Below are 25693 nucleotides of genomic sequence, written 5' to 3'. Positions count from 1 at the left end.
GAATCTCACATAATTTCATTATGTTTTAACAGCATATTAAGCACAGTATAGGCCTTCTGGAAGTTTTCTCAAATGATAGGAATGTTTTTTGTGACACTTTCCTGTTTATGCTGTAAGTTGTCTCCATGCAGAGCTGGTTACCATGTGGCTTATTTCTGACTTGTTTGCAAGTTGCTGTGTATCCATATGGGTGTGGGAAACTTCAGCCTCAGGCTTCTCTTGAGAGTCTGGAGTAGGGGTACTGTTGCCTCTGAACTAAGGAGGAGGATCAACTATCCCGAGTTTGGTATCTTTCTCCTTATCTGTATTCTGCCTGCTTCTTAGACACTTCAAGCTGCAACATATTTCTTTGGAAGATTATGGTATCTACTGAGCCTAGGCACTGTAAATCAGGCCATGTTAATGTGTAGTTGCAGTGTAATGCAAACATTTGTTTCCGAGCAGAGAAGGCTGAAAGTAGCTCTTAGCCTTTGCTAACATGGCTGTGAACTAAAACATCTTTGGTCACACATTCTGTCTTTCCACTGTTAACGCTTGAATTTACTAGTCCTCCTCCAAGGTGGCAGAACTTTCCTGTGTTTCAGTTAAAAAGACCAAAAAAAGTTTCACGTTGAATTCACTAATACAGAAAGCACATGAGACAGATGCCTTTTAAATAAAAGCCCCCCCCCAAAAAAAAAAAAAAATTGTTTTGGAGGTTTTTTCTGACATCAGAGTCAACCAAGAAGGAAGTCAAAAAAAAAAAAAAAAAAGGAAAAGAAAAATGAAAATCTGTTGTGATTCTCCTGGAAATAATTCATTTTTCCAGCAGATAAATCTCTGAAAACACTTTCTGGAAAGACAAATACAGTCTCCAATCCAGGGAAATCTTGGCTTGGCTTACGTCCAATCCTCATTACTTTGCTTCATACACAGTAAAGGGAGATAAGTTTTAATTGGACTTGATGTTTCTTTCTGACGTATCTTAAATTAGCTGTTTCTGCCTTGGTATTAGGGTAGGACTTTAAATAAATCAGTAACTGTTTACTGCTGATAAATGCCAAGTTTACCAAAGAGTCTAAATATTGTTGACTTGCTTCTGATCCCCTGGGACTCTGTTCATCCATGTGGATTTCAGTGGAATTCCCCCATTAAGACAAAGTGAACTGACAGCTTAAAAGCTCAGGATGAACTTGAGGTCTCTCAGATGTCTTTTTAAGCAATAAATGTCCATTAAACTATAACTACCAAATTAAATTTACACTGCAGTGTTAATTATTTAAGAATTATGTTGTAATTCAAAACCTCTGCTGTTAATACTGATTGTTGCTGTTTGTATTTCAGAATTTAAGAAAAAAAAAATCACTTTATTTTCTTGTCAAAATAAGCCTATGAAATATTATGATGCTATATCCTAAACTTAGATTGGAAGTGGATTAGCTCTGTTCTAAAGGCTTCCCGAAATTCACACCACCTGTACCAGCAGAACTACACACAGCGTGAGGTTTTACAAAACTTTGTGCAGAATCTTAACGAGGATGTCCTAAAAATCAATTCTGAGTTGCATTTTCTGGTATTGTGATGTAAAATGTTCTTTGTTCCTGTGACAGGAATAGTTCAGATCTTCTAGAGCCATGAAAGGGAATGAACTGTACTTGTACTGTACAAGATGGACAGAGTTGCCCTTACATGGTTACATTGCACCAAGTCATGAAATTCTTTTCTGTTACTTACAAGGACTTGGCAGTGGCATCCTAAAGACAGCTGATTTAGCTGGGGCTATTTCAGTGTCTTTGGCCAAAATTTTGTTGCACAGGCAGAGCCTGTCTACTCCTTAAAACACCTTGCTTTTTGATCGGAGCTTGTAGATGTCTCACAATGCTGATTTGGTTTCTTTTAAGGGTTTTCATGAACTACGTGGTGCTGAAAAGCTGTTTTGGACAATCTCTGCGTGTTCTGATCGGAGGTCTGGGGTTAGGAGGCCACGGCATCTTCTGTTGCTGGGAGCACAGAATTAGCAGCTTCGATCGTATCAGTTTTGCTTGCAAGGTGCCAAACAGGCAAATCTCTGCCAAGGCTGGGAGAACACAACAGGCAAAATGCTTTCCTGGCATCCTTTGTGCTTTACTCATAAAAGGAGCACTGTGACTCAGAAGAAGGATACAAAAGGCCAAGGGTGTCTTTTGCCTTCGTGTATATCCATTACTGCTGCTCTGTGCTTGCAGGCTCAAACTCTCAGGCAGTGTGGAGCTGAGGCTGCCTCACTATTGCTCCCTACAGAAAGGAAGCTGGAACAGCTTGAAAGGGTTACAGTTTATTTTCCTAAAGCAAGCAAAGGCACAAAGCTGCTGTGATACTGGAGGCTGCTGAAAGCATAGATAGAAGCAGGACCGAGCTAAGCTGTTGCAGTGGATTTGGCAGCATTTTTGTTTTTCGGTCGAATGTTAGGGAGGGCTGTCTATTCCCATCCCGTGTTTTGTTCAGTTGCTGTCACTCTTGGTGATACGCAGAAATAAAGACACCTCTCTGATGCGAGTACTGAATAGGTTAAGGATGCTTTTGTTTTTGGTTAATGCACTGATGACGGTTTGTGTTTAGGCATCCCAGGGGGAACAGCTTCCCTCCATGTATGCTGGAGTAATCAGCCATGAAAAAAATATAGAAAACTAATTAGGATTTTTTTCCTGCTGGGAAATACACTATTGTTTAATATCAGGCAGGAGTTTCCCTTGGCTAAATCCTCAATTGGAGCCTTAGGTACTAAGAATTGAGAACTATTAATAAGGTCAAAGTGGGATTTTTTTTTTAAATGTTTTATGAGGAAAAGGGCACTTTATTTAACATCTATTCTCAGAGAGCTGATAACAAGCAAAGTGAACATGGCCAGACGGAACCAAGTGAATTATTCTGCAGTGCACATGCCTGTGTTTTACTCTGTCAGGAAATTCTGTTCTCTAGTTTTCTTCTACTGGGCTGGGATTATGAAGAAAAAAACTGAGAACATGCTGCTTCTGCTGAAGATTTGGGAACGCTTCAGTCTGGGACTGCCAGCAGCTATCATGAGATCTGTAAGCTGGTGGTAATGAGAGAAGGGAACAGAACGGGCGCTGTTTGTGGGGGCGAGCCCCCGCTTGTGCCGCTGACGGCGGAGCCTTGCTGCGCATCGCCCTCGGGCAGCAGGAGCAGAGCGTTGCCAATTACCATCACGGGCAAAACAGCCTCGTCATGGGGGAAAAGTAACGTATTGCCAACTAAAACAGAGCTGGATGTTGAGAAACAAAGATTAAAATGCCTCCCTCTTGACTCCCCCATTTTCCAGGCTCAGCAACACTACGTTCCCTGGTGCCATAGGAAATGCCCTCTCCAGAGCATTTCCTCCCCTCTCCTTCTCATCCTTGGTGCTCACAGGGCCGTTTCTCACACTTCTTGCTTCACATCTTGCTGCTAAATGCCATTTTGCTGTCCTTACAGGCACCCCCAGGGCTGCGGACAGGCCCGGGGGCCCTGTGGTGAGGCCGCCTGGAGCAGGCCCAGGGCAGCCGCGGCCTCTCCTCACAGAGACGCCTGTGAGGGGATGCACCCAGCACAACTCTCGCCCTGACTGAGGCACAAACGGTAGGGTGGTTAAAATAAAAAATGTTTGGTGCTACAGTTGTGATAAACTTCAGCAATGCTTCAGTTTGTGTGGGGCACTTTTCCCTCAGCAGGCTTCTGTGGTCTTCACAGAGACGCGTGTGCATTTATCCCTGGTTTGTGCCTGAGAAAGCGATGGATGACATTGAAAATGTGTTTTGGCCATCCATCGGGTGTTTGATATCGTCATGATTAAAATGTGGATCTTCAGAGTCCCAGAGCTGTAAGTGCATTTTCTGTTAACCTACACCAGATCTTCTCCTGTCCTTTCTGAACTGTCGTGCAATGTGGACAATATTAGGCTTAACAGACTGACAAATTTTTTTTACAAATTAGAACTGACTTAGCATCAATGTGGGCCACCTGCTTCATTTGTATGTAATGAATAAAGCTGCAGCCATGGTTTTGATTTTGAGTTCTGTAAAGGCCATCACAGGCACAAAATCAGAAGGACGGTAAGACATGGTGATAAGGTGCATGGTTTAGTGATGGGACTCAGTAGCTCGGGTTGATGGTTGGACTAGATTTGGGAGGCCTTTCCCAGCCAAGCTGATTCTATGTTTTCCTAAGAAAATGGAGGATATCCTTGTGCTGGGAGACCAGACTTGCTAGGGATGGAAATAAAAGTCATACTTTGCAGACATACTGTGTGCTAGGACACGCCATGCTTGTCAAAATGTAGATGTTGTGTACTCAGGTCTCTCAACTGGTTCTACATTAAATAATTTTTTATTGATTTCCTAGGGTAATGGACCTCTAAGAAAAGTGCCTTGATCTTGCTCCATCTATCACTGCATACCAGAATGCCACACACTGACATCCCAATGCAGACTGAAATTACTGGGACCACTCTTGTAAACTGCAACGTCTATCAGGTAAGAAAGGTTGAGAAAAATGCTTTTTATTTCACAAAACAGATTTTTCATAAAGTCATTAGTGAAACTCTATATGGTTGATAGTTGGATATTCTTTGAGCTGAGAAATGTGATAGTTCATGCCCTAGGCAAAGTATTTCAAATGTCTGAGGCTGAATGAAAATAGCATTTAAAAATAAATTGGGTAGTGCACTGGGACGGTGACAAGAGATCATTTCTTGCACGTTGTCCCTGTTTCACTCAGTTCTTTCCCCTATGAGGGCTAGAAAGGCTGGGGATTTGAATCTCCCTCTGATTAGGTTGGCTAAAAGAAGGTGATTTCTGTGCCTGAGTTCTGTTCTGGACAATGGAGACATGCTTGCAGCAAACTCCCTCTGCATTCCTAGGAAAATTGGGTCATTTGTGCTGGGTCACTCAGCCAAGCACAGGAGCCAAATCTGTGACTGTACAGCCCACTGGCTGGCTCTGCTGAGGAAATAATGACCTTAAAAAGTTGACACTGCAGTTAAGTTCAGTGTCTGCTGATAGGTCACTTTTGCTCCTGTCTTGTGTCTGCTTTCAAGCTCTTGAAATCATCATCCCTGCATTCAGTACAGTTGCTGGTAATCTCAAACTTGGAAAAGTTTCCAGGCAGGCTGACCAAAATCTGAAGATCTAAGACTGCCTATACCCAAAAATAAGTAAATAAAAGGAAGCTAATCCCAGATGGTGCTGATTAAAATGTGAACTACAAAAAAAAAAAAAAAAAAAAAAAGAGGAAAAAAACATTAAGGAAGCAGCTTTCAAGCTGCAAAGTATATTACCTGAGAGGAAGCTTGATCATTGTAGCACAGAGCTCATATTTCTGGAAACCCAGCACATCTTGACATAGCACTGCCTTTGGAGAGCCTGCATCCTGCTACAGAAGGTAATGGTGCCAACTGGGTCTTTTAATCAGATACGGCATTGATGTCTCACAAGTTGCCTTCTTGCCTAGTGAAACACGTGTGACCACATTAGGCACAAATCCCTTCAGGGTAAAAAGAGGTCAATTGTTAAGATTTTCCTTACCTTTTCCCAAATGCTGCACATGTCTAGGAAAGAGGAGTCTTTGCAGGTGTGGGACAGGCAACACTGTGGTCAGTATTCACTTCTCATCTTGGCTGGTAATGTGGGTATAGCCTATTCTGTTATTCAAACCTTGTTGGTTTCATTGCCTTAAAAAAACAAAACAAAACAAACAAAAAAAAAACAATAATAATATGCAGCTGTTTTCTGCTGAGCAGAGAGCTGTTCCTGATGCCCTTCCCTTGAAGTGTGCATCTCAGGCATTCAAAAAAACCAGCACACTGGCAGCAAGGCTCAGGAGACCTGACTTCTAAATCTGACAGTGACATTTGTTTTGAGCAAGACCTCTCAGCTACTACATCCTATACTAGAGTTTAATCATCTCTAAAATGAATGTGGTGAAAAAAGTAGAAAACTTCAAATTCATTTGAGGGGTGATCAGAAAATGCAAGGTGAAGTGGCAGCATTATTTAAATAAACTGTTACACAAGGCATATATACTTCAGGGAGGATCTGCAGTAAACTCAGTAGAGTTGAACCAGTCAGGTGTCCTAATTTACTATTTTAAACACTTGCTGATTTTATCCTCTATGCAGCAGGGAAATGTAACACCACCCGTGAATTTTCTGGACATGCAAATAAAATCCTTTTTTTTTTTTTTTTCTCCTCTTGAATCCCAAATCATTTATGAGGGTGGGACAATTTGAGTTGTATTCTTCCTTTAGGGCATGGGTAAGGAGAGGGAGAGTCATATCAGTTGACTTCTGGAAAGGGTGACTATGATTTACAATGCTCTTGAGATAATACCTTTGGTGATTTGGGATTCTAAAATGCAAAAATACCACTCATGGGGAGCCTGTTCTCAGTCACCCATTTCTCCTATCAGTATCTGGAACCTAGGAGTCATGACTAGCACAAAGGCCTGATCGTTGTACAATCCATTGCTACTTGAAGGTGCACAATCTCTTTGCTACTACTTCTCTGGCCCAGTCTGAAGATTTCTTGGACCTCTGAAGTAAATGGAGCCTTTAATATAAATTCACAGGATACCATTAGACTTAAATTCCCTTCTTCATGAATTTTCACAATGACAAAGCTACACCAGAAACCCTCCAGAGGTGCTCGGAGCTGGGAACAAACCAAGAGAAATTCCAGCAAAGGAGGCGGTAACTGATTCTGCTCCAGATAGCAGTTGTTATCAGAGAAGCTCATAAATCCACCCAATTTAAACAGAGTGTCAGGCAGCATCCCGTTCTGCATTGAATGTCCCCTCAAGGGATGTACAGCTGCTTGTTCTGATCAACAATTTCCATTCTATCTTTCAGATTCCCAAAAGACACTGTTTCCTGGAAAATGTTTGTGGGGGTGCTCGTTTTTAGTGTCTGTGTGGCCTTAGGGAGAAGGAGCAGAACACGTTATTATATGAATAAACAACCCCAAACTACGGTTTCACTGTCACTCGGTGGCTGGGAAACTCACTAATGAGTAAAGCAACATATATTGGCAAAAACAACTTGCCAGACTTATGGAGGTTGTTTAAATGTTGACTTTGGGATCTGATTTTCTAATGCAAAGTGTTTGTTGGAATCTAAAAAAGACACGTTAAGAAACAGTGCCAGCATCTCTCCTGGGACTTGTAATTAGACACTTCATAGATCCATGGTCCTTGAAGCAGCAACACACCAATACCATCACCGTCACCCTTTTGGTGTCATCACTGCAGTTCCAGAATTACTCTCCTTTGCAGACAAAGGTAACTTGAGAAGGACAGGAGGCCACACCATGGCAGTCTGTGCATCTTAACTCCGGCTGTGCCTCAAGCATTTGCTTTTGGTTACAGTGGCTGAATAAAAATGAGGTAGAACTTTGGGAGAAAAATGAGGTCTTCTGCTGGGGAAAAAAACAAACAAACAAAGAAACAAAGAAAACACAACAACTTTGCTTTGGAAAACTATAGATCTGCTGTTAAAGATCTAGATGTGAGAAGTTGGCTGTCTCTGGCCAGTGGTTGGTCCTAGCTACGGTGTTAGGCTGACTCTCATGCTTTGAGTAATTTTGCAGCACGTGCTTCCTGCTGCATGATAAAATAATAGTTTGATGTTGTTTTTTTTTAAATAATAATGATCTGTGTTGTGGTCAGCCCATCCTTTTTAGGGCATGATCATGTTTTTACTGTTGTAAAACGTCACTGAAAGAAAGGAGCAGATGGCCGTGTTCTGCTCTGTAGTGAAAGGTGAAGGCAGGGCAGGCAGCGAGCTCTTCTAACTGTCCTGAAATGAGCTGCCTGCATAAGTGCCAAACCTCTGATCTTGCTTTCATACCATCCCAGTGCAGCCTCACGTAGTATGAAAGAGACCGTGCAGCAATGTGCACTGCTTCCTGTACAGTTGACGATTAGGTTTTGAAACTGTACAATTAGGTTTTGAAACACAGAAACAAACTTCTTAGTCTCCCTGCATTCACGAACCACCAGCAGAAACTGGCATCTCAGGGGCTGGCCAGTGCTTCAATCAGGATTTCAAGAGGCTTTAAACCTCCACATCAGTATCTGTTAGGAACACTTTCACTACATGCGAAGATGGTAGAAGACTGCTGAGACTCCTAGGAGGAGAGACAGGCAGCAAACATTCAGAAAGTCTGTTAGTTTTAAGTTCTTACAGGTTTTTATTGGAAATGTGTCGTGCATTGCTGCACAACACGCGGCCTGTGAGGGCTTCATCTTTGTCCTTCCCATCACCTCCTGGGGTTTTAGACCACTGTGTGTCAGAAACCAGTAAAGCAGCTTTGTGCTCGCCTGGACATCTTTGAGCATTTGTTTGTTTCTTATGGATTTCGTTGATGAGCTTAAGTCTGGAAGCTGCAAAGTTGATTTTCCTTTTTGGCTGGCGCAGAGGTTCCCTCGTCTGTGGCTCCCGAAGAGTAGGGAACACCTGGATCGCTGTCAATTCACTTCTGTCGCCGTTCTGATTTGGTGCACCAGCTCTGAGGTGATGTGGACATCTCACAGCATGCTGCTGATTCTTGATGATTGCGTTAAGTTCTTTGATTCTGGAAGCCACTGAAGGTGTAGTAGATTTTGGTTGGCACAGCGCTTCCATCTTCTGTGCCCCGACATTGACAGCTGTAAAGGAAAAAATGCAGAAGAATACGAAAAAATAAAAATAATTAAAAAAAAGTACAGAATGAAGAAAGTGAAGAGAAATCAGTTGTTGAGGGACATGGGACATGGCACTGCCTGCTGCTTTGCCATACCTGCATTACCCAGGCTCAGAGCTGGCCTAGGTCTTCACCTAAGTAACCTACCACGCGAATTCTAATACCAGGACTAAACTGCAGAAGCAGCGCCTCCACATCGTGCTTATGGTCTCCAGGCCTATTCTGCTTGGCTATCAATTGAGCCTTTATCGACCACAATTTTGTCTATACAGGGGCAAGCGTTTGCGTGTGTTTCCAGGCAGCTCTTAATATGCCCAGTTCTTTCCAGCAGCTCCACACATATTTGAAGCTACCGTCTCATCCCAAACTCCTCTCTGTGTAGCAACATATAAACCTGTTTCTTAAGTCCCATTGAATAACTTGGAGCAACGTCCCCCATCTGCATCCTAAGAGCAGCCCCACGTTTGTGGGAGTGAAGACAGTTGCCAAGAACTTGGTCCATTGTGCTCCTCTGGGAGCCTTTACTCTCGAGCCACTTCTTACCTTTTTGAGCAGCATGCTGCACCATGGTGGAAGCCTTCTCTCCGTTTGTCTGTGCAGTGCCTTTTTCCTCCTGAGAAACCTGTGCACAAAACCTTCGTTTTACTGGGGGATTTAGTGCAACACCTAAGAATTTTCCATATTTCTGCCACCGTCTTTGGACCATTGCAGAGCAGCAAGAATGGGAAACCCCATTCATTACCACATTCAAACAACGCTGCCTAGGACACCATTCTAAAACTGGGTGTACTAGTTCAGGAAGCAAGCAAATCATGGGATTTTGCCCTCAAGCTCTTTAGAATGGAAGACCTCATTGCTTAGTATTACAAATGGCATTGTAAAAAAACTGTTCAATTTTCTGCTCGTGCTGGGAACGAGCAATGGTGATCCCTGAGGAGGCGGTCTGCCTGTTCTCAAAGTGCCTCCTGCCTGCGGCCAGGCCACCAGGCGCAGTGCAGGCCTTGATCTCCTCGGAAATCTAGCGGGATTAAATAAGGCCAGGTGGTTTCCATTGGTAGCAAGAACGTACTGTCCATTTCAACAAGAAAGGGCAAGGGGTTCTCGAGTGTAAATGAAGCAGTTCCTGTGTTCTCCACACAGTTCAGCTGGGCCAGGCTTCCTACAGGTCTTCCTTTGGGGGAGAGAGAGCTAACTGCAGCATTCTTTGCAGTGTCAGGAGGAGGGAATTTGAACCTGCTCTGCCCAAGGAACCGCAGGAATCTGCTCCGAATACGCCAAAGCGATGAGGAAATCAAGAAGCCAGCGGGCAGGAACTGTGTGGTTTGAAAACACCTGGACTCTTCCCGTACCTTATCTTAACCAGCCGCTGTTTTATAACGCAGCGATTTCAAATCCTTCCATTTGAGCAGCAAGAGCTCTAAGCTCACTGTGTATCTGAACAGGATTTTATTATTTGGCGATAAAGAATAGTTGTTGTGGGAAAGAAACTGCCGTGTTTTATTAACATGAGGCAATAGGATAACCACATTGCTGCTCTCTCTCACGCCTAGGGCCCTCATCAATGCAGTTCAGGCAAAGGTGGACTACAAAGAAGAGCAATTCCATGAATGAGAAGGGATTGTCCAAAAGACCAGAGGTATGTAGCATGAAAAATCTTGTTTGGTAGAGACAGACTGAAGGATGACTATGTTTGCCATCTAAGTTTCCTAATTTTGGATTTAAATTTTGATCCACCCCATGAGCCATCTGATAGCTGGCTTGTAGAAATAAAGACAGTTAGGGTCTGACCCTGTGCAAAGCAAACGTAGAATTAAGAAGAGAATGAGACATTGGGGTCTTACATGATTAGCAAAGCAGTTCCTCTGCTCTGCTTTGGCCGCTGCAGCTTGATGAAGAGCCTCTTTATCCTTTAAGGAGACATTCTCCTCAAAGAGCTGCAGCGTGCTGCCAGTCTTCAGAGGGCGCGCTTCTCGAAGTCCTCTGAGAAGTTTTCGACCACCCCCTGAAACTACAAACAGACATCATAGTTGGGGAGAGGGAGATGGGTGCACGTGTTTCAAATCTTGAAAGAAAAGCAGTAGGCAAAACGAACAGGAACGCCAACTTTTTAGCAGCCGTTTAGCAACTTTTACTTTAGAGCACATCAAGCACAAAGCATTCGACTTGTGGAAACCTGAAAGCCACGCTTAAAAGCTAAGGTGTTGTTACGTCCCCAAATCCAAACTATCTTCACAAATGGAGAATAGGAAGTTCCTGCTTTTTCATCATGGATGAATGCTGCCCATATTTTTGATATCCTAGTTTTAGATTTGGGTTGTCTCCATCATCAGTTATCTTCTCTAAACATAGGAGACCGTTCTGTTGCGTTCTGCTCCAAAAGTGTTTAATGGGCTTCGGGCACTCCTCCATAACACAAAGATAAAATGGAGAAAGCCGGAAAGCTTGTTTGGCATGGATAAGAACACCACGTTCTTTTCCTGGGCAGCATCAGGGCTGCCCTGATGACACAAATGTGGTTGCCCCTCGTCACAATAGAGATCGAGTGCACTCAACTAAAGCGAGAAAGCAGATCCAAGTGGTCAGACTCACCTTTGGCATTGCTGTTTTCTCCATTTTCTGAGAGCGTCTCAGAGACTGCCCTCCTCCTTTGAATATCGGACTCTGCTATGCCTGGATTGCTCTCAGGCTCGCTGGTCCGAGCTGGTGACAGTGAGGTCCTCTCACCTTCTGCTCCCTGTTAGAAGACGTCAAGGGGATGGGAGTTAGAAGCTCCTGGTAGGAGACTGATAGGGTTCTCGGGGGCAGAAATGACAGGAAGCAGCAGCAGATTGGAAGGGGGTGCTGTTCTGGCAGCAGTGTTCTCCAGGACGCTCTATGCTCAATTTCTGTGGCACTGCAGGTTGTGAATGGTGCATTCATGTGCTGCTTAGCTGATAGCTCATCGCACCGTGGTGCTTAGCAGTATCTCGCACTTTCTATTTGCCGTGGTCTCCTTGCAAAACAAGGAGATTTGGCACACTTGCACATGCTTTCCTCATGTTGACAGAAGTGCTAGAATCACAAGGCCACAGTGGTGGTGGGGGAATCGTTCTCAAGTGCAGAACCTTCTTGCACTCACCTTCCTGCCACCCAGGTTCTCAAAGTGGCTCTGAAGCTCCTTGTCAGAAACGGGGAAGCTTTCAGTCTCTTCAGCGCTGCCCAGGGGCTCCTCCTCGATGGTTTCCATGAGCCGACCCTGTGCCCGCAGTATTTCCACAGATCTGACACGGATGCGTCTCTTCCGTGCCCGCGACCGTGGCGCTGGTGGGCGCTGGCGCACCAAGGTGGGTCTTGTGGCGCTGGCAGACTCCCGTTCTTTCACAAGGAGCTTTAAAGAGCCCTTCTGCGGGGTCACGGCAGGTGACTCCATCGTGCCCTGCCAATGAAACAGGTACATCGTGACACAGCTTGTATTTCAGACTGAGCTTCAGCCTGCAGTGTTGGACTGACTGGACTTTTGTTTGTTTGCTGACTTTGTTTTGAGACAAATACCTAAGGGGTTGAGTGGTCTGCAGTATTTCACAGGGGAGGAAGAGGCACGGGAGAAGCGCTAGGGTTCTGCAGTCCAAGGCTACTCATGGAAGAAATTGCACTGTGCCATCTGCGCTTCTCAGGAATGAATTTGAATTGAGGCCTCGACCTGATTTAAGCCACTTTCTCCACCTGCTCACAGGCACTGAAACCACTACAAAATGCTGATGGGAATTCATTCTTAAGTCAAATACTTGGTGGCGACTGCGCATCTGAAACTGTCAGTAGATTGTATTGCTTCCTGGGCTTCGTAGAGCCTCCTTAGCCTTTATGAAAATGCAGGGAGAAAATTGGGGGAATAAGATCTTGTTTCAGACTCCCTGAAAGCGCACGTGAGAGCTAGCTGCACGCTTCGGACACCAACGCATGAAGAGCTGGCAGTTTCTGCTGCACGTGAGCAGAGACTCAAGTATCCGCAGCATTTCACTTTTTGTTTCTTTTGCCCCCTTTTTTCACCCTTTTATCATCTGAACAGTATCAAGCTTTGCACTAGACCACCTATGTCCAAAAAAGTGCATGAACCGGTGCAGTTTGAAGGAGCTAATCTTACCGCTAGGGTCTTCTCAGTGGACCGTTCACCCTGTGACATCGCTGCACTCATCTCGTGCCTGTTAAAAGGAAGGCAAATTTAAACCTGCTCGTATTCACTGGTCTCATCTGACTAACGAACGTGAAGCTTGATCACCAGTCCACAGGATGGAACTGTTGGAGACAAGCTGGTGGAAACATTGGAGACGAGCCTTATCCTACCTCGTTCGTCACAGCTGCACTTCCAAGAAGTGATGACCGCAGGAGGAGGCGCTGCCTTTTATCCTGCCTGGCTGCATTATGAGCACACAATCAGCCCACAGTTGCCAGGTTACTGTCTCCATCTATGGGCATACGGAAACCGAGACAGCCAAGCTGGCACCCCGGCTTTCCTTACCCCAAAAGACCGTCCAGAGACCCCCGGGGCAGAACCTCTTGCTGCTGCAGAACCACGTCCAGAAAGAACTTGGTGTCCGTAGAGACAAGTTCTTGGGCGGACCATGGCCGTAGATGCTAAGAGCCCTCAGAGAGAGCATCACTTTTTCATTCTTATTCTCCACTACTTAGCTAACTTCAAATTCTCTCTTAGAGCTAACCAGAACAACTGTTGGACCAGCTCTGGCACGCCGTGTTTGCCTTTCTTTCATTTATGCATGTTGGCGGTTTTGTGAGGGGTTGGTTGGTTTTGATAATGAACAGAAATATCCAAACGTCAGGTCATTTGCCCCTGACGTGTTCTCTCTTCCTGTAGGATGACAGAGACTTCTGACTTTCAGGCTACAGCTCTTTGGCCAACAAAACTATTGAATGACTCTCTCCTAGGCCAAGCCATTCTTTCGGAATGGGGAATTAAGAGAGAAATGCAACGTGGACATTTTTGGACCTAGAGAGGGAGAGAATCAGCAAGTGAACTCAGAAGTCTGTAGTTGCAATGCCATAGCTGGACTTCATAAAGCAGCTCGGTGCTCAGTGCCTGAGTCAAATCAGAGCTGATCTTCAAGAGGCAGCACCAATATATGGCATCTGGGCACCATCTCCCAGAGGCTTCCCAACTCCACAGAATTTCATTCCAGTAAGGGCCCCGTCTACTGCCAAAAATCTGCAATGAAACAAGCCCCGTATTTAAATGTCATCTTTTGTTTCATTAAAGCGCGTTCATTGAGGAACTCCCAACCATTCCATCCCACTTTCCATCTCTCGTCCTCATTCCCACACATAAGAAAACGCTGCTGAGTGAGAGCCAGCTTCACTAAGCACGCCCACGATGCACAAGTCGGAGAAAGCTTCCCTGCTTTTTACATCACTTCAGAGGTGGTCACCATCATGGTGACCCCCATTCTACAGATCAGGTGCCGTCATGACTTCAACCCAGGCTGGAGACCTGCATTTCAAAAGGTCAGAGCCTGCTTCCAGGTATCCCAAATCTTTGGTCTTAACAAATGCTCCCGAGGGATCCACATTTGTCACCTATACTCTTAGGGCTGGGACACCAAATGAAGCAACGGAACATGCATTGGAACATGCAGGAAACACTGTTTCCTGGAAAATGTTTGTGGGGGTGCTCGTTTTGAGTGTCTGTGTGGCCGTAGGGAGAAGGAGCAGAACACGTTATTATATGAATACACAACCCCAGGCTACTGTTTCGCTGTCACTCGGTGGCTGGGAAACTCACTAATGAGTAAAGCAACATATATTGGCAAAAACAACTTGCCAGACTTATGGAGGTTGTTTAAATGTTGGCTTTGGGATCTGATTTTCTAATGCAAAGTGTTTGTTGGAATCTAAAAAGACACGTTAAGAAACAGTGCCAGCATCTCTCCTGGGACTTGTAATTAGACACTTCATAGATCCATGGTCCTTGAAGCAGCAACACACCAATACCATCACCGTCACCCTTTTGGTGTCATCACTGCAGTTCCAGAATTACTCTCCTTTGCAGACGAAGGTAACTTGAGAAGGACAGGAGGCCACACCATGGCAGTCTGTGCATCTTAACTCCGGCTGTGCCTCAAGCATTTGCTTTTGGTTACAGTGGCTGAATAAAAATGAGGTAGAACTTTGGGAGAAAAATGAGGTCTTCTGCTGGGGAAAAAAACAAACAAACAAAGAAACAAAGAAAACACAACAACTTTGCTTTGGAAAACTATAGATCTGCTGTTAAAGATCTAGATGTGAGAAGTTGGCTGTCTCTGGCCAGTGGTTGGTCCTAGCTACGGTGTTAGGCTGACTCTCATGCTTTGAGTAATTTTGCAGCACGTGCTTCCTGCTGCATGATAAAATAATAGTTTGATGTTGTTTTTTTTTAAATAATAATGATCTGTGTTGTGGTCAGCCCATCCTTTTTAGGGCATGATCATGTTTTTACTGTTGTAAAACGTCACTGAAAGAAAGGAGCAGATGGCCGTGTTCTGCTCTGTAGTGAAAGGTGAAGGCAGGGCAGGCAGCGAGCTCTTCTAACTGTCCTGAAATGAGCTGCCTGCATAAGTGCCAAACCTCTGATCTTGCTTTCATACCATCCCAGTGCAGCCTCACGTAGTATGAAAGAGACCGTGCAGCAATGTGCACTGCTTCCTGTACAGTTGACGATTAGGTTTTGAAACTGTACAATTAGGTTTTGAAACACAGAAACAAACTTCTTAGTCTCCCTGCATTCACGAACCACCAGCAGAAACTGGCATCTCAGGGGCTGGCCAGTGCTTCAATCAGGATTTCAAGAGGCTTTAAACCTCCACATCAGTATCTGTTAGGAACACTTTCACTACATGCAAAGATGGTAGAAGACTGCTGAGACTCCTAGGAGGAGAGACAGGCAGCAAACATTCAGAAAGTCTGTTAGTTTTAAGTTCTTACAGGTTTTTATTGGAAATGTGTCGTGCATTGCTGCACAACACGCGGCCTGTGAGGGCTTCATCTTTGTCCTTCCCATCACCTCCTGGGGTTTTAGACCACTGTGTGTCAGAAACCAGTAAAGCAGCTTCGTGCTCGCCTGGACATCTTTGAGCATTTGTTTGTTTCTTATGGATTTCATTGATGAGCTTAAGTCTGGAAGCTGCAAAGTTGATTTTCCTTTTTGGCTGGCGCAGAGGTTCCCTCGTCTGTGGCTCCCGAAGAGTAGGGAACACCTGGATCGCTGTCAATTCACTTCTGTCGCCGTTCTGATTTGGTGCACCAGCTCTGAGGTGATGTGGACATCTCACAGCATGCTGCTGATTCTTGATGACTGCGTTAAGTTCTTTGATTCTGGAAGCCACTGAAGGTGTAGTAGATTTTGGTTGGCACAGCGCTTCCATCTTCTGTGCCCCGACATTGACAGCTGTAAAGGAAAAAATGCAGAAGAATACGAAAAAATAAAAATAATTAAAAAAAAGTACAGAATGAAGAAAGTGAAGAGAAATCAGTTGTTGAGGGACATGGGACATGGCACTGCCTGCTGCTTTGCCATACCTGCATTACCCAGGCTCAGAGCTGGCCTAGGTCTTCACCTAAGTAACCTACCACGCGAATTCTAATACCAGGACTAAACTGCAGAAGCAGCGCCTCCACATCGTGCTTATGGTCTCCAGGCCTATTCTGCTTGGCTATCAATTGAGCCTTTATCGACCACAATTTTGTCTATACAGGGGCAAGCGTTTGCGTGTGTTTCCAGGCAGCTCTTAATATGCCCAGTTCTTTCCAGCAGCTCCACACATATTTGAAGCTACCGTCTCATCCCAAACTCCTCTCTGTGTAGCAACATATAAACCTGTTTCTTAAGTCCCATTGAATAACTTGGAGCAACGTCCCCCATCTGCATCCTAAGAGCAGCCCCACGTTTGTGGGAGTGAAGACAGTTGCCAAGAACTTGGTCCATTGTGCTCCTCTGGGAGCCTTTACTCTCGAGCCACTTCTTACCTTTTTCAGCAGCATGCTGCACCATGGTGGAAGCCTTCTCTCCGTTTGTCTGTGCAGTGCCTTTTTCCTCCTGAGAAACCTGTGCACAAAACCTTCGGTTTACTGGGGCATTTAGTGAAACACCTAAGAATTTTAAGATCAAGTGCAGGCCTTGATCTCCTCGGAAATCTAGAGGGATTAAATAAGGCCAGGTGGTTTCCATTGGTAGCAAGAACGTACTGTCCATTTCAACAAGAAAGGGCAAGGGGTTCTCGAGTGTAAATGAAGCAGTTCCTGTGTTCTCCACACAGTTCAGCTGGGCCAGGCTTCCTACAGGTCTTCCTTTGGGGGAGAGAGAGCTAACTGCAGCATTCTTTGCAGTGTCAGGAGGAGGGAATTTGAACCCGCTCTGCCCAAGGAACCTCAGGAATCTGCTCTGAATACGCCAAAGCGATGAGGAAATCAATAGCCAGAGGGCAGGAACTGTGTGGTTTAAAAACACCTGGACTCTTCCCGTACCTTATCTTAACCAGCCGCTGTTTTATAATGCAGCGATTTCAAATCCTTCCATTTGAGCAGCAAGAGCTCTAAACTCACTGTGTATCTGAATAGGATTTTATTATTTGGCGATAAAGAATAGTTGTTGTGGGAAAGAAGCTGCCGTGTTTTGTTAACATGAGGCAATAGGATAACCGCATTGCTGCTCTCTCTCACGCCTAGGGCCCTCATCAATGAAGTTCAGGCAAAGGTGGACTACAAAGAAGAGCAATTCCATGAATGAGAAGGGATTGTCCAAAAGACCAGAGGTATGTAGCATGAAAAATCTTGTTTGGTAGAGACAGACTGAAGGATGACTATGTTTGCTGTCTAAGTTTCCTAATTTTGGATTTAAATTTTGATCCACCCCATGAGCCATCTGATAGCTGGCTTGTAGAAATAAAGACAGTTAGGGTCTGACCCTGTGCAAAGCAAACGTAGAATTAAGAAGAGAATGAGACATTGGGGTCTTACATGATTAGCAAAGCAGTTCCTCTGCTCTGCTTTGGCCGCTGCAGCTTGATGAAGAGCCTCTTTATCCTTTAAGGAGACATTCTCCTCAAAGAGCTGCAGCGTGCTGCCAGTCTTCAGAGGGCGCGCTTCTCGAAGTCCTCTGAGAAGTTTTCGACCACCCCCTGAAACTACAAACAGACATCATAGTTGGGGAGAGGGAGATGGGTGCACGTGTTTCAAATCTTGAAAGAAAAGCAGTAGGCAAAACGAACAGGAACGCCAACTTTTTAGCAACCGTTTAGCAACTTTTACTTTAGAACACATCAAGCACAAAGCATTTGACTTGTGGAAACCTGAAAGCCACGCTTAAAAGCTAAGGTGTTGTTACGTCCCCAAATCCAAACTATCTTCACAAATGGAGCATAGGAAGTTCCTGCTTTTTCATCATGGATGAATGCTGCCCGTATTTTTGATATCCTAGTTTTAGATTTGGGTTGTCTCCATCATCAGTTATCTTCTCTAAACATAGGACACCGTTCTGTTGTGTTTTGCTCCAAAAGTGTTTAATGGGCTTCGGGCACTCCTCCATAACACAAAGATAAAATGGAGAAAGCCGGAAAGCTTGTTTGGCATGGATAAGAACACCACGTTCTTTTCCTGGGCAGCATCAGGGCTGCCCTGATGACATGAATGTGGTTGCCCCTCGTCACAATAGAGATCAAGTGCACTCAACTAAACCAAGAAAGCAGATCCAAGTGGTCAGACTCACCTTTGGCATTGCTGTTTTCTCCATTTTCTGAGAGCGTCTCAGAGACTGCCCTCCTCCTTTGAATATCGGACTCCGCTATGCCTGTGTTGCTCTCAGGCTCGCTAGTCCGAGCTGGTGACAGTGAGGTCGTCGCACTTTCTGCTTCCTGTTAGAAGATGTCAAGGGGATGGGAGTTAGAAGCTCCTGGTAGGAGACTGATAGGGTTCTCGGGGGCAGAAATGACAGGAAGCAGCAGCAGATTGGAAGGGGGTGCTGTTCTGGCAGCAGTGTTCTCCAGGATGCTCTATGGTCAATTTCTGTGGCACTGCAGGTTGTGAATGGTGCATTCATGTGCTGCTTAGCTGATAGCTCATCGCACCAGCGTGCTTAGCAGTATCTCGCACTTTCCATTTGCCGTGGTCTCCTTGCAAAACAAGGTGATTTGGCACACTTGCACATGCTTTCCTCATGTTGACAGAAGTGCTAGAATCACAAGGCCACAGTGGTGGTGGGGGAATCATTCTCAAGTGCAGAACCTTCTTGCACTCACCTGCCTGCCACCCAGGTTCTCGACGTGGCTCTGAAGCTCCTTGTCAGAAACGGGGAAGGTTTCAGCATCTTCAGTGCTGCCCAGGGGCTCCTCCTCGATGGTTTCCATGAGCCGACCCTGTGCCCGCAGTATTTCCACAGATCTGACACGGATGCGTCTCTTCCGTGCCCGCGACCGTGGCGCTGGTGGGCGCTGGCGCACCAAGGTGGGTCTTGTGGCGCTGGCAGACTCCCGTTCTTTCACAAGGAGCTTTAAAGAGCCCTTCTGCGGGGTCACGGCAGGTGACTCCATCGTGCCCTGCCAATGAAACAGGTACATCGTGACACAGCTTGTATTTCAGACTGAGCTTCAGCCTGCAGTGTTGGACTGACTGGACTTTTGTTTGTTTGCTGACTTTGTTTTGAGACAAATACCTAAGGGGTTGAGTGGTCTGCAGTATTTCACAGGGGAGGAAGAGGCACGGGAGAAGCGCTAGGGTTCTGCAGTCCAAGGCTACTCATGGAAGAAATTGCACTGTGCCATCTGCGCTTCTCAGGAATGAATTTGAATTGAGGCCTCGACCTGATTTAAGCCACTTTCTCCACCTGCTCACAGGCACTGAAACCACTACAAAATGCTGATGGGAATTCATTCTTAAGTCAAATACTTGGTGGCGACTGCGCATCTGAAACTGTCAGTAGATTGTATTGCTTCCTGGGCTTCGTAGAGCCTCCTTAGCCTTTATGAAAATGCAGGGAGAAAATTGGGGGAATAAGATCTTGTTTCAGACTCCCTGAAAGCGCACGTGAGAGCTAGCTGCACGCTTCGGACACCAACACATGAAGAGCTGGCAGTTTCTGCTGCACGTGAGCAGAGACTCAAGTATCCGCAGCATTTCACTTTTTGTTTCTTTTGCCCCCTTTTTTCACCCTTTTATCATCTGAACAGTATCAAGCTTTGCACTAGACCACCTATGTCCAAAAAAGTGCATGAACCGGTGCAGTTTGAAGGAGCTAATCTTACCGCTAGGGTCTTCTCAGTGGACCGTTCACCCTGTGACATCGCTGCACTCATCTCGTGCCTGTTAAAAGGAAGGCAAATTTAAACCTGCTCGTATTCACTGGTCTCATCTGACTAACGAACGTGAAGCTTGATCACCAGTCCACAGGATGGAACTGTTGGAGACAAGCTGGTGGAAACATTGGAGACGAGCCTTATCCTACCTCGTTCGTCACAGCTGCACTTCCAAGAAGTGATGACCGCAGGAGGAGGCGCTGCCTTTTATCCTGCCTGGCTGCATTATGAGCACACAATCAGCCCACAGTTGCCAGGTTACTGTCTCCATCTATGGGCATACGGAAACCGAGACAGCCAAGCTGGCACCCCGGCTTTCCTTACCCCAAAAGACCGTCCAGAGACCCCCGGGGCAGAACCTCTTGCTGCTGCAGAACCACGTCCAGAAAGAACTTGGTGTCCGTAGAGACAAGTTCTTGGGCGGACCATGGCCGTAGATGCTAAGAGCCCTCAGAGAGAGCATCACTTTGTCATTCTTATTCTCCACTACTTAGCTAACTTCAAATTCTCTCTTAGAGCTAACCAGAACAACTGTTGGACCAGCTCTGGCACGCCGTGTTTGCCTTTCTTTCATTTATGCATGTTGGCGGTTTTGTGAGTGGTTGGTTGGTTTTGATAATGAACAGAAATATCCAAACGTCAGGTCATTTGCCCCTGACGTGTTCTCTCTTCCTGTAGGATGACAGAGACTTCTGACTTTCAGGCTACAGCTCTTTGGCCAACAAAACTATTGAATGACTCTCTCCTAGGCCAAGCCATTCTTTCGGAATGGGGAATTAAGAGAGAAATGCAACGTGGACATTTTTGGACCTGGAGAGGGAGAGAATCAGCAAGTGAACTCAGAAGTCTGTAGTTGCAATGCCATGCCTGGTCTTCATAAAGCATAATATCTATGAAGAGAAATATCCAAATGTCAGGTCATTTAACTTGGAGCAATGTCCCCCATCTGCATCCTAAGGGCAGCCCCACATTTGGGGGAGTGAAGACTCTTTTGTGGGTAGTTAGGGTCTGGCGGCCAGAAGATATCGCGCTGTACGGAAAGATGGAGCCCCTCCCTTGATGGGCAGTAGCGTGTGGTCTTTGATGTAAGCAAGCCGAAGTGATGTTGTGGGCTGAGGCTATATAACACCGTGTACGCTTCCGGCCCACCAAGGAAGATGGAAGCTATTGTGAAGGTCATATGAAAATTACATAAGCATTGGGGTGGGTTAGCTGAGGAAGCCGGGGCGCCGCTGGGGAACCAGGATGTGAGAAAGTCTGGGCGAGACCACCGCCATATGTGCCCCAAGATGGCGCCGAACTAGAAAACGAAGGGTGAGGCGAAGATGCCTCTGGTGGGAACAGGGAGGAAGTGCTAGATCTAATTAACACGTGCAAATGGTGGAGGAGAACAAGAAAGAGAAGGGTTGTGGGGGCGACCAGGAAGGAGGTAGAAGCGCGAGCGAGGGGCAGAGAGCCAGTCAGAACATCCATCTGAAGAGGTGCTGTTGTGAGGCAAACACCTCACCGAGCAGAAGGTGGGGTGAGCCAAGAGGGAGAGAACGGCCCGCCTGCAGGGGTGGTGGGCAGGGCCAGAGCTCGACGGAAGGGTACTGGAACCCAGAGGTGACCAGTCAGTCGAGTTCCAACTCCGGATCAGATACTGATTCAAATTCGGAGGAGGAGGAAATGGGGGCAGACAGAGTCAAAAGCAAAAATATCCCCATCCGAAATAAAGCAGCACCACAAAGAGGAGAAATTCCTTTCACAGATTGGAGGAAAATTAAGATTGCATGCACCTACTGGGCCCCATAACACGCTAGCATTCCCGGTCCGGGTGATGGACGGGGGGCAGAGGGTCCATTTGCCAATAAAACCTAAGGATGTACAAGCGATTGTTAAAGCCATCACGGATAAAGGGCTTAATTCTGCAATGGTCTCCACCCTCATAGATGGTGTTTTCGGGGGAGATGACATGCTCCCGTTTGATATAAAACAAACTTGTAGACTGATCTTTGACGGGGCAGGGATGATCGTTTTTAAACAAGAATGGGAGGACAACTGTATGAGACAACTGGCCCAAGTAACTGGGGCGGATCACCCGCTATATGGCTCTAGCCTGCAGTGGCTAATGGGTACAGACCCAACAATGATCACCCCCCAGGCGCAAGCCCAGGGCCTGCGGGCCCATGAAGTTATGGCAACTACTCGTGCGGCCAGAGAAGCTATTCGTACAGCCTCTAGAGTTATTGCCAAACCATCGCCATGGTCAACAATAAAACAAAGTGAAAGTGAGAGCTTTACGCAATTTGTAGATCGTCTCCAGGCAGCGGTCGACTCTTCGTCACTGCCCGTGGAGGCAAAAGGCCCAGTCGTAGCAGAATGCCTACGCCAACAGTGTAATTCAGCAACCAAAGAAATGGAAGCAATGGAGGCAGAAGAACTGGTACCCGAGTACACAAAATAGTTCATTCAAAAGGAGATCCATTTATACTAAAATGAGGTGCTTAATTATGGGGCATGAGTTATTCTTAAGGTTTAACTTAAACATTTGAAGTTACTCTTGAGGGGGACGGGGGCGTATTTTGGAAGCTATCCAGAGTTGTAAGGGGATTTGGTTTTTGCTCCCATTATCACAATAAAAATTGTCATATGAGTGGATGGTCCTACGGCATGATTGCTAGAAGCTCTAAGAGGTGCCAGCTGAGCTCCTCGCAAGGTGTGGGAAGCAATGAGGAACTCCTGCTACAGCGCTGCCCCCACACTGCCCTCCCAAAATGCATCGTGCTAGGTGAATGAGAGGTTTCACAGCTGCACACAACCCTCTCTCGTGGCCAAAAGCTGGGGGTATATGGAGCACAACAGCAGACAAGAGACGTGAGATGTGAAGAGAGACACGGTGGCTCATTAGAGAGATAAAGAACAGGGAAGCCATAAAACTGGAGATGATGCTGCCATAAAACTGGAGCTGATGCTGCCAGAACCCCTGAGCACCTGGAGAGGGTCTGTTGATTCTCTGTGTCTGGCCTGCCCTGCCCTGCCCTGTCCTGCTTGGAAGGAGGGATAAAGCCAGATAAATGTAGCAGCAATGGACACGTTCAGGCAGGAGGGGGTAAACAAGGAGGGATCAGCTGCCAAGCTTGAGAGGTGCTCAGTGGTCATGACTCGAGGAAAATCTCAAAGAAAGATGTGCTGAAATCTGGAGGGAGGCACTGCTGCCTGCTGGGAGAGATTGGGAAGGGAGGAAAGGTTTTTTGTGTGCTTATTCGCTACGTGAGACATTCAGATCACTGTGCAGGCAGTGCTCTGCTGTGTGTTCTCTGGAAATGTGTGAGCAGTCACAGCTGAGTGTGTACTTTCCAAGCAGCAGCACTGCATTCATCTGCTGTCTGCTAGTGGTTAATCTTAAAAGAAGCAGGACTTCCCTGTCTGCTCGTTAGAAATGACCTGAGCAGCAACAGCGTAATCCCTTGCACTAAACACATGGCTGGAATCCTTTTGATAAAGTCCAAGACCCAGGACGGCTTCCTATGTGTACTTTCCTAAAAGCCTGATGGCAGAACTGCCTGTCTGATTCCCGTTACAATGAAATTTCAGAAGCAATTTTGTTTGTTCTGGTTAGCTTTAATTGAACAGCTGTGTTAATAATGGGGAAATTCCCAAGGCTGGCATCAGAGATGGGAAGGAAAGGAGGCATTCTGGAGTCCTTCCTTAATCCCAGCTCCTTTGTTAGAAATGTGGCTATTATTTAATTGACTGTAAAATCCTAATCACATGAGCACCTTCCCTGAGTGCAATCTCCTGTAATAAATTGCCCGGTACTCCTGGCAGAAGCGCACTCTGTTCTCCAGCCTGTGCTAGCCTCAGAGTGCCCTCTGATTACAGCTGATTTCTGGAGAGGGAGCAAGGGAGGATTAGAAGTTGTTTTGAGTACAAATTGATTTTAAAAGACATTTGACTCCAAATTTGGATGGAGATACCACCCCTTGGTCTGCTTGAGGTCTCTGTAGATGTAGCTATATTTTCCATGCCCTTTAGCAAATGCTGCAGGGTCCAAGTCTTATCAGAGAAAGAAAAGGTGGTGCTGTCAGCTCTCAGCAGGGAGCAACCAGGCAATTGCACAGGGGCTCATCTCACAGGGAGAAGGGAGGGAAGGAAATGGTGGAGGTTAAGTAGGAGCTAGGTGTCTGTTGTAAGGGGTCTGCACACAGTCAGATCTCTGAGATCAGCAGAGAGAATTTGAAGGTGAAAATGGTTACTAGAGGTGAAGGAGAAACCGAGCAGATAGGACGATGGGAAGGAAGACCTGTAAGTCTTCAGGAAAACCTTTCTTGTCCTACCAGGCTCTGATGTTTTTCCAGTTGCTTCTGGTTATCCTGCCCCCCCCCAGAGATTTTGCCTTAGGGACTTTGAGAGCAACCACAGCTGGAAAGGTAGAGCTGAGCTGAGTCAGAGCAAGGAGCCTTGGTGCTTGTCCAGGGTGAGTGTGCAGGGGGCAGTAAGTGATTTGGGGGATGCTCGTGACTCCACTGGCTGTGTGCTCACAAAGCCATGGGAACAAGGAAGGCAGCAGTGCCCATGTTCTGTGCACCTGAAGGATCTCTGATCTTAGACCTCCATGTCTGGAAGAGGGCCAGAATTTGCTGGTTTTCAGATGCAGATTTCCATCCAGCTGTGGAGTCACCTGTGTTTATAGCCAGCTTAGTGGGCAGGTTTGGCTTTGCCTAGACAATCTCTGATTAGAGATTCCTGACCCAGTGTTTTCTTAACTGTCAGGACACCATTGAAACAGCAAAGGACTCCAGGAAGGTGCTGGTGTGTGACAGCAGCCTGAAAGCAAAGCCAGAAAACCAACATCCTGCAGCAGGAGAGGAGCAGCCAGGTGGAAAGCAGCTTGCAGCATGGATGAGTCCAGGTAAAACAAAAAGTCTGGCCCAGACTGGTTACCTGTGAGTGCCAGGTGCAGGTAACCACAGCTGGCAGAGGCATGGCCTGGTGTAGCTGTCCCTGGCACCAGGTGGCTGCCTACTGGAGTACGGGGCTCTCCAGGCTTGTGCAGAGACCAATTTCTTATTTTAAATTCTAATTTTAAAGCTATGGCAGCAAGAGAAATGGCAACATGCATTGTGGTGGGCTCAGGAAGCCCGTGGTGTGTCACTGGCCTGCCGTGCACCCTGTGTCAGCTGCCTGTGCCCAGCCCATCAGCTGCTGTGACGGGTCCTGATGTCCCACCACACTCACAGTGGCTCCTTTGGCATGGTCCTTCTGATAACTGCACATTTCCTGGGCCCGTTGCAGGTGATCTCTTATCCAAATGTCATTTCTCTCCCTACTCCTGAATCATCACCAGGCTGTGTGTCAGTACCGAAGGAATGTTTTATAATATCCCTTTTTCTCCTCGGCTTTCTCCCAGCTCCTTTTAAATCCAAAATAATGCGTACTTCCTTCTGACCCCAAAGGCAGTACAAAACGAATGTATTGACATGAAAGTAAGCGCTTTAATCAGTAAAATCAGGATTTAAAATAATAATAATAATAATAACAGGACCCTGAAGGGAGGGAGACTGAGAAAGGAAGAGCAAATAAAAAGAAATGCTATGTATGTTCTGGCTAGGAGCCAAAGGCCCTCTGGGCCAGGTTTGGATAAAATAGGGCTTAATTCTTGGTGTGAGAAACCGCTAGAGTGAATCTGTAGCAAACAAAGGCCAATTCACA

The 25693-nt window shown here is 46.1% G+C and overlaps 2 protein-coding genes and 1 long non-coding RNA gene across 5 annotated transcripts; 1 reads left to right on the top strand and 2 right to left on the bottom strand.

Moving 5' to 3' along the window:
* Nucleotides 1-740: 740 nt before the first annotated feature.
* LOC139999221 (uncharacterized) lies at nucleotides 741-25373 on the top strand. Its single transcript, XR_011804495.1, has 5 exons — nucleotides 741-3835; nucleotides 4357-4487; nucleotides 10241-10326; nucleotides 17379-17464; nucleotides 24755-25373. It is a non-coding gene; the product is annotated as an uncharacterized lncRNA (long non-coding RNA).
* Nucleotides 7334-13135, bottom strand: LOC139999219 (uncharacterized). Of its 2 annotated transcripts, XM_072026542.1 has the most exons (7): nucleotides 13011-13135; nucleotides 12811-12868; nucleotides 11809-12105; nucleotides 11280-11424; nucleotides 10532-10698; nucleotides 9234-9312; nucleotides 7334-8655 (listed from the first exon to the last, which is right to left on the bottom strand). In XM_072026542.1, the coding sequence occupies exons 2-7, from the start codon at nucleotides 12859-12861 to the stop codon at nucleotides 8189-8191; spliced, it is 1206 nt and encodes a 401-aa protein (XP_071882643.1). In that variant the 5' UTR covers nucleotides 12862-12868; nucleotides 13011-13135; the 3' UTR covers nucleotides 7334-8188. The 2 variants fall into 2 exon arrangements, with proteins under 2 accessions (XP_071882643.1, XP_071882642.1); XM_072026541.1 differs by lacking the exon at nucleotides 13011-13135 and having other exon boundaries at nucleotides 12811-13004.
* On the bottom strand, nucleotides 15617-20273 carry LOC139999220 (uncharacterized). Of its 2 annotated transcripts, XM_072026544.1 has the most exons (7): nucleotides 20149-20273; nucleotides 19949-20006; nucleotides 18947-19243; nucleotides 18418-18562; nucleotides 17670-17836; nucleotides 16680-16758; nucleotides 15617-16101 (listed from the first exon to the last, which is right to left on the bottom strand). In XM_072026544.1, exons 2-7 carry the CDS (start codon nucleotides 19997-19999, stop codon nucleotides 15635-15637), a joined length of 1206 nt encoding a protein of 401 aa, XP_071882645.1. In that variant the 5' UTR covers nucleotides 20000-20006; nucleotides 20149-20273; the 3' UTR covers nucleotides 15617-15634. The 2 variants fall into 2 exon arrangements, with proteins under 2 accessions (XP_071882645.1, XP_071882644.1); XM_072026543.1 differs by having other exon boundaries at nucleotides 19949-20228.
* Nucleotides 25374-25693: the final 320 nt, after the last annotated feature.

Source organism: Anas platyrhynchos, chromosome 21 (genome assembly GCF_047663525.1).
Source record: "Anas platyrhynchos isolate ZD024472 breed Pekin duck chromosome 21, IASCAAS_PekinDuck_T2T, whole genome shotgun sequence".
Taxonomy (NCBI): domain Eukaryota; kingdom Metazoa; phylum Chordata; class Aves; order Anseriformes; family Anatidae; genus Anas; species Anas platyrhynchos.
This window is presented reverse-complemented; position numbering and strand designations above follow the sequence as displayed.